The 7,663-nt window shown below is 45.8% G+C and overlaps 1 protein-coding gene across 3 annotated transcripts in view; it reads right to left on the bottom strand.

Moving 5' to 3' along the window:
- Positions 1-1,545: 1,545 nt before the first annotated feature.
- GPRASP2 (G protein-coupled receptor associated sorting protein 2) overlaps positions 1,546-7,663 on the bottom strand; it is a 31,150-nt gene continuing 25,032 nt past the window's right edge. Inside the window, exons 2-5 of one of the 3 annotated variants that reach the window (XM_012727118.1) lie at positions 7,018-7,107; positions 6,349-6,482; positions 5,985-6,061; positions 1,546-5,681 (exon numbers count right to left, since the gene is read on the bottom strand). In XM_012727118.1, coding sequence (XP_012582572.1) covers positions 2,812-5,391 — 2,580 coding nt within the window. In that variant the 5' untranslated portion in view covers positions 5,392-5,681; positions 5,985-6,061; positions 6,349-6,482; positions 7,018-7,107 and the 3' untranslated portion in view covers positions 1,546-2,811. Of the gene's footprint in view, positions 5,682-5,984; positions 6,062-6,348; positions 6,483-7,017; positions 7,121-7,663 lie in introns of those variants that run through there. The other 2 variants (XM_012727119.1, XM_012727120.1) reach the window with 2 other exon arrangements.

Below are 7,663 nucleotides of genomic sequence, written 5' to 3'. Positions count from 1 at the left end.
TCACCGCCCACCCTGCTCCGTAGGACTCGGGGTGGTGACCTACACTGCACCAGGAGTTTGGACAGCCACGCATTTGTAATATTCTCGACTATTTGGCTCTCTAGTTATGTACACATCAATCACTTCTGTTTTATATACTAACAGCGATTGTATTTTTAATATTTTATTGGGTTTATATAGCATATGTAAATTATAAATGTATATTTAACAAATTTTGTATTCATATAGCCCATAATTTACAAAATTCACAAATTACAGACATCTACATTTGCTTTATTTAAATGTTAAATATATTTAAAATATTAAAACACACAGTGGGTCTTGGAAAATATTGATAAGCAAAACTTAGGTTCAAAAGCCATTTGCCTGCACCAAGATGTTATCTATTAACAGTGGAGGTTTGTGAAGGGAGGTAAAATTGCCACTTTGCCATACTTCCATAAACTTTGCTCACTAGAATCCTGTGGTGGTTGGGAACAGCATGTTGCAGTATTAGGACATTACACAAAAGTAAGAAGTACATAGGTACTGAATATTCTTTCAGTGTAGTGCTGGGCTTAACTTCCTATTGACAGCAAGTTTTCACTTGATGTGAACTTGTATTTTTTCCAAATATTAGGGAAATGATTTATGTCCAGTAGATCAAATAACATTAATGGTTACAACGTACTGCTCTTAAGATATTAACCAGTTTTGTATGTAACCCAGCAATTTTATCCTCAATTTTGTATGTAACCCAGTAATTTTATCCTAACATTTAACTTTGTGTACAAAATTTAATGCAACCATATTTTGTTTACCATCACATTAAGTATATTGTAGACACACCTATCTCCTTCACTCTTTTCATCTTAGTTGTTCATTGTGTTGAAAAATATCCTTCATGATTCCTAATTTATGAGTCATAATTTTCTTTTCAAAACCTAACAGCATCCTGACAAAACAAACATAAAACCCTGATTTCCCATATATCTGAATTCTTTCCAAACTAACTCTACTTCTAAGTTCTACAATTTTTCTGTCTTAAGGTATATGATTTTTTACTACGTACTGTGGGGAAAAATACCAAACACATAAAACTTACCATTTCATAATGTAAAATTCAGTAGTAAAATTAAGTACCTTCACAATGGTGTGCGGCATCATCATTCTACAGAACTTTGTTGTCACTGTGAAAGGAAATGTTCTCTTTTGAATGGAGTAGTCAGATAAAAAAATAGTCATCTCTATACAATCAAGAGAATAATATAAACTTATGAACTACAGTGACTTTAAAATGTATGTGAATAACCTAGACATTCTAGTTATATTTATTGTTCTTTCTGGATAACACATTACAATATTTCAGATAGTGATTTTAAAAGCTAGTCTTCTTGACATAATAATAACGAACAACTATATACCAGAGACATTTTATGGGGGGGTGGAGTGATGAATGGGATCAAAAATGGGGTGAGGGAAGTGCACGGGACTATGGTGATGGCACACGGGTGATTTGGTTATGAGAAGTCCATGGGGCTTACAACTGAGGTGGAAAAAGGCATATAATAATGTAAAACCAAACTATTATAATAATAATTTTAGAAGTTTAAAAAAAAGCTAGTCTATTTGAATTCTCATTCCTTTCCAACTTTGTCCAACTTTCCAAAATGGTTTATCTCTAAGTTTCTTTATACTCATATCCCTTTATATCCTTTCCAACATGTCCACCTATAATTTGAGCGTATTAAAACACCTGTCCTTCATTTTTGTATCTCTGCAATGCCTATTTCTGAAAGAAAATTTAACATATGTTATTCCAGGTTATATGATATAGCTTCCTAGAAATTCATTTAGTTGCACTGAAATTGTCTATTTACACACATTTTTAAAAATGGGATTTACATTCCCAAGTGTCCCGTTCTTGTTTCACTGACTATAAAAGCATCAGTGTCATCTCATATCAATTAATACACTTCTTTAATAGCTGCACGGCACTTCCATAATAGTTTCCTCAGAGTAGGATCACAAAGGAAATCCTATTCCTATTTAATTGGTGTGCTAGCCCCTCTCTCCCTTTAGTTTGCAGTGATGCAACACCTGTACTGTGAGGTGTAGATGTGCAGATTTGGCTTACTTAGCTCTCCAAACTGACCTCATCCCAACTGTGTCCTCACTAACCTTTCTCACCTATTCCAAGCAGACAGGGTACATCGATGCTATTGGGGCAGGTTTTCTAATTACAAGTGTCTCTTCACACCACTGCTGCTCACACCCAAGAATGGTTTAGCAATAATGTCTTCCCTACCCTTTCATGACCCATTTTAATGGGCCCCTCTTTTCTAAAGCAGTCGACATTACGCTCTTCCTTCTTAAGCTTCAGAAATGGGATTTTCCAATGAGAGGATGTTTGTCCTACTGATTATCAATGTTTTCAGTGCACACCATGTACTGAGCCTGGATCCTAAACTGAAGAAGGGTCACTTCTATCAACTTTCACATAGAACTTTATTGAAAACACAGACTGAAATAGAGAACCATATCTTTAAGCAACGAATAGCAGGGTAGCTTACACAAGTGACTCAGTTCTTTTAGAAGCTCAATACGAAAAAATACTGCAATCTGGAGAGCAAGACAAATATCAACAAATACGTTTTCAGCTCCAATATTCATTTGGCATCCACAAAATTATCCAGCTCAAACAAGAATTGGACAAAGTTGACATCAGCATTAAAACTGTAAGTTACAACATCAAACCAGACTCTGAACACCAAAGCACTACTCAGGGCTCTTTGGGAACATAAGGCTGATCAGAGGCAGGTAGTTAATCCATTAGTTTTGTTGTCCTGCCTCAGAATCATTTTGATTGTCTATTTGGACTTGTAGCTCTTCAGCTAACTTTTCAAATTGGTGGAAAGCACAAGTAAGTGGCTCAAGACTGAACTCCTCATCAATTAAGGCCATTGTTCCACTCTTTATAATATTACTGATATTCTGAAACATTTTAACCACCATTTGAATATTATCATTTTTCTCTTCTATGTTAAAAAGAGCCACAAATATTGAGAGAGCTTTGGCACTGAATAGTTTTTTTACCACCTTAGCATTTTGAGACAAGTTCAACAGCATACTCAGCACGTGAAACTTTGTTGTTGCATTGCCTGTGGTTAATAAGGAGAGAAACCCAGACATAAAATTGGCAACCAGTGAGTGATAATCAGTAGTTGTAGTGAGGTGTCTAAGCATTCTTAATCCAAGCAGCTGCTCAGCGGAACCCACACTATGAGCAAGGGTTTCCTCACACACCTGACATATGAATGTCTCAATCATGTTTAGGTTGGGATAAGGTGGAGCCATATTTATCATGTTTTCCAAGAAACTTGTCCTCTCTCTAGAGGCGGGATAATTGAGCAAGGTTTCAATAAGTGAGACAACACCTGAATCCCGAATAAAATCTCGGGTAAACTGAGAAGCACTTCTCATACCCATTGCAATTTTAGATATTTCATGAATAAAAGGATCGCGAATTTTGTCCATTAATACAAGAAGTTCTTCAAACTCTGCAGAATCAATTCTAAGCTCACACTGTATGCAGCTGCAGGACCAATTTGCAGGCTCTGCACTCTCCTTGGCCTTAAGGTGCTCTCGAATTTCTGTGACTGACCGATAGGCTGGATCATACTGAAAGGGGAACTCAGGGTCAGGCTGATCAGGTGGAAGCAAAGATTCCTGTTCCTCCCCTTCTGGGGCAGGTTCCACGTTCTTGGGCTTTCCCTCAAACACTTCAGTGTACACAGATGCTGCTTCTTCAGGAATTCTAAAGGGGTTTTGGGATGGAAAGCCAACTCCATGATAAGGACCAGGTATGAATTCAACAGTGACCTCTTCCCAGGTTTGTGGCCTGGATGAAGTATTAATTTCCTCCTCAGATGAATCTTTGAACCTGGAACCAGCTTTGCATACAGGACTGGGATTTAGATCAAAGCAGGCCTCATCCCTGTCCCAGAACCAGGAACCAAATATGGCCTCTTCTTCAGATTCTGGCCGGGTATCTTCTCTGGCCACGGCCCCCAAACTGGACTTTTCCTCAGTCCAGAACAAGGACCCACCAATGGCCCCCTCTTCAGTCCCTGGCCTAGATTCACAGAGGGCTGAAGCCCCAGCCTCCACATTGGTCTCTTTTTCTGCCCAAAACCAGGACCCAATAATGACTTCCTCCTCAAACCTGGGCTCTTGTTTGACCCTATCACTGTTATTAACATCTTTCTGGGTCCTGGGCTTCAAGATACTATTAGCTGCTTCTTTATTTCTGGGCCTGAATCGACTATTGGCCTCTTCTCCAGGTAAAAACCAGGATTCCTTATAGTACTCATCTTCAGATTCCGATTCAAAGAAGTCCTCTCTCTTTGCCCTAAGCTTGGGCCTGATATTTGCCTCATCCCTGACCCTAGGCCTGAACAAGTTATTTGTGTTTTCTCCAGCCCAGAAGCAGAAGGGGTTGTTGCCAGATTCTTCCTCAGATCCAGACCAGGAGTCAACATAAGAATCTTGCTTGGATCTGGGCCTGGATCGGGGATTAGGCTGATGTTTAGCTCTATGCCGAGACCTTGTATTGGTCTCTTCCCTGGGCCATGATCTGATACCAGTTTCTTCTCCAGCCCAGAAAGATGACAGCGTAGAGGTCTCATCTGCTGACCAAAACCCAGACTCATTAGAGGCCTCCTCTCTGGTCCTGGGCCTGGGGTAGCACCAAGACCCCATGTTAGCTTCCTCCCCAGAACCAAACCAGGGTTGGATTCCTGTCTGAAGCTGGGAGCCAGGAAAAGTATCAGCATCCACAGTAACTAGCTCTCTATCAACAGGCAAAGCCATAGGTTTGGCAATTGACCCAGAATCAGTACTAATCAGTGGCCAGGCCACAGAATTGTTCTGGGAACCGCCATCTGTTTGGAATATTGCTTCAGCCCCAAACTCAGCCTGGGCCCAGGCCTGAGCTTCATCCTTGGGCCTTGCCCCAGGTACTGCTTTGCCATCAGTCTTAGGACGAGCTCCACCTATAGCCCTGGCCTCAGTCTTGGGTCTTGCTCCAGTCATAGCCTGGGATTCTGTTCTGGGTTTGGCCCCAGACATTGCCTGGGATTCAGTTTTGGGTCTTGCCCCAGGCATTGCCTGGGCCTCTGTTTTGGGCCTGGCTCCATTCTTCCCCTGGGCCTCATTTTTGGGCCTTGCCCCAGATATAGTCTCAGATTCCGTTTTGGGCCGTGCTACAGACATTACTTGAGCCTGGGTCCGAACCTTGGGTCTGACCACCATTGGGGCCTCATTCTCTCCCTCAGCCCCACCTCCTGCCTCCTCTCCAGCTTTCTTTTCAGTTTTGGTCTGGGCACCAGTCTCAATCTCCGCCCCAGTCATGGCTCAGAGTACAAGGATACCCCTATGCCAGTCCCAGCCTCTACCACAGATGTATCACAGTTTCGTTCTTCACTTTCTGATGGCTCAGCAATGCAGGAAACAAGAATTTGAGTCAGTCGCACTTCAGACCCAGTCAGTCACCTGTTGAAGGCCACACTCAGTCAACACTAAAGAGGGCAGATGAAGCACAGCAATCTCGGAGAGGACGGATGGCTCCGGGGTGGGTGCAGACCTGTTGAGGCGGGTCAGCAGCAAATCCAACACCAACTGAGCTGCAACTGCAAGCGGCTCTAGGGAGAGAACGACATGGCTGTGAATCTCCTCCAGGTGCCTCTTGGCAGGAACCCGCACGGAGCCTGGGCTTGAATGCTAGGTGGAACGGTGGCACTACTACAAAGTCTCTGTCACCCCCATTTGGGCTACACCTTGCAACCCCAGAGCTTCCCCACTGCCTCGCCAGCAACAAAACAGGCATGGGATGGTGGGAAAGTGTGCAGATGACGGCAGAGCTTGATCAGCGCCCAGACCCTAGTCTCCCTCGCACCCGCTGGCTTCCATTACACACCCAAAAGTCTCCCCGTGCTCATACCAACCTGCACCGATGGGGTGCAACTGCCCCCTCCTTTCTTCGTTCCAGTGGTATTAAGCACACAGCAGAGGGCAGGCCGTCCTACGGACAAGTAAACACACGGGAGGAAATGTAGTCTGACCACTAGGTAGGAAAGCAGGCACCCTGGATCCGGAGACAATCTTACCTCTGGCCATTTATGGGTCCAACATGTCCAGCATTTCCTGTCTCCTGGTCCCTGCCCTCAGACTGCCTCCTCACCTCCCTAGCCAGCACAACCAACCCCTACCCCAGTAGTCCTCATTTTGCCCGGAGAAAACGGTCAGGGGCTGCTGAGGCGGTGAGCACCTCTGGCGGGGCTGGAGAAGGGGAGGAGGCCCTGCACCCACCTGGATCAAAGGCCCCAGGCATGCTCTGATCTGCAGCTGCCCTGCAGTGCCCCTCTTCACACCAACCTCCGGGGAGCTGGGCCAGTCTTCTCTTCCTTTCCTTGCTTGCAGAAGTGAGGCCTCTTAAAGCAGGCCTGTGGACAAAGAGATGAAAGAGTTAAAGACAGCCAGGAAATAATGGTACTGACTGAGTGTTTGATTAACAGAAGGGCAACAAGGATAGGAGGACTCATGTTATCTCTTTTTAACATGCAGGGACCTGTTGGTATAATATTATCATTTGAGCTGCTTCAGAATTCCAGATAGTAGTATATTCTACTGATGTCACACTCCTTTCTCCAATTTTGAGGATTCGCCACTAGGTGTACCAAGTCGCTCTGCCTTGCGCAGCATAAATTGGGGGAAGGGCACTTATGTTCTAGAAAACAGGTTGTGCAGTGATACTAGTAATGATTACTTCCATTTTACCCTGACATCCAATACTCATCTTCCACTGCACCAAATTCTAGGCTGGGAATTAAGGAGAAAGGGAAGGAAAATAGTAGAGAGCTGGCTGAGGGGGGCATTTGTGGAAATATAACAGGACTCAACCTGCTCTGGTCAGTCACCGCACCCTGGTTCTGGTGTCCATCAAGAGCTGCTGCCCACCCCCACCTTTTCCCCACACACCTCCAGAAATCCAGGACGTTATTATTAGTTCTTCTTTTCTTCACCTCTCCTCTACAGCAGCACCCCGCAGGCTGTCAAAATGCGCCTGACCTACACGCAGACAGGAGACTCTGGTATCAAGGAGGAGTCTGGAAATAGACAGCACCCAGGAGGCAGAGCCCCCTGACCCAAGTCCTGAATGGGCTATCAGAAGCGCCAACACCATTGCCCGACTCACCCACACCCCTAGCTCAGTCCTGCTCCGCCCCGCCGGGGCACCCCCAAACAGGTCCCGCTCCCCGGTACATTTCTCCCTCAGCAGCCACCGCCACCCCCCACGCGCCCCGGCCCCGTCCAGCAACGACGCCGTCTAGGGCAGGCGCGCGAGCCAGGAAGGCGGGCTGCTCGGCTGCGCTCGTGGCTCAGAGCCTGGACACCACAGAGCGCCTCGGGCCCTGGGCCAGAACCGCCCCCCCCACACACCGCCTGGGAACCCCGGCGCCCCGCACCTCTGGCGGGCACCGCTTCTCTCCGTGCGCTGCCTGCGCGCCCGTCTGCCGAACCGCTACGCGCCGGTCAGACGGCACCGCCACCCCCGCACCCCCGCGCCGCCCACTCGCCTCGGCCGCTGGCGCAGAACCGCCCCCCACACCGCCTGGGAACCCCG

This window comes from Condylura cristata, unplaced genomic scaffold (assembly GCF_000260355.1).
Source record: "Condylura cristata isolate star-nosed mole 26May11 unplaced genomic scaffold, ConCri1.0 scaffold00019, whole genome shotgun sequence".
Taxonomy (NCBI): Eukaryota; Metazoa; Chordata; class Mammalia; order Eulipotyphla; family Talpidae; genus Condylura; species Condylura cristata.
Note: the sequence above shows the minus strand (reverse complement) of the source record. Positions and strands in the feature narration are given on the sequence as shown.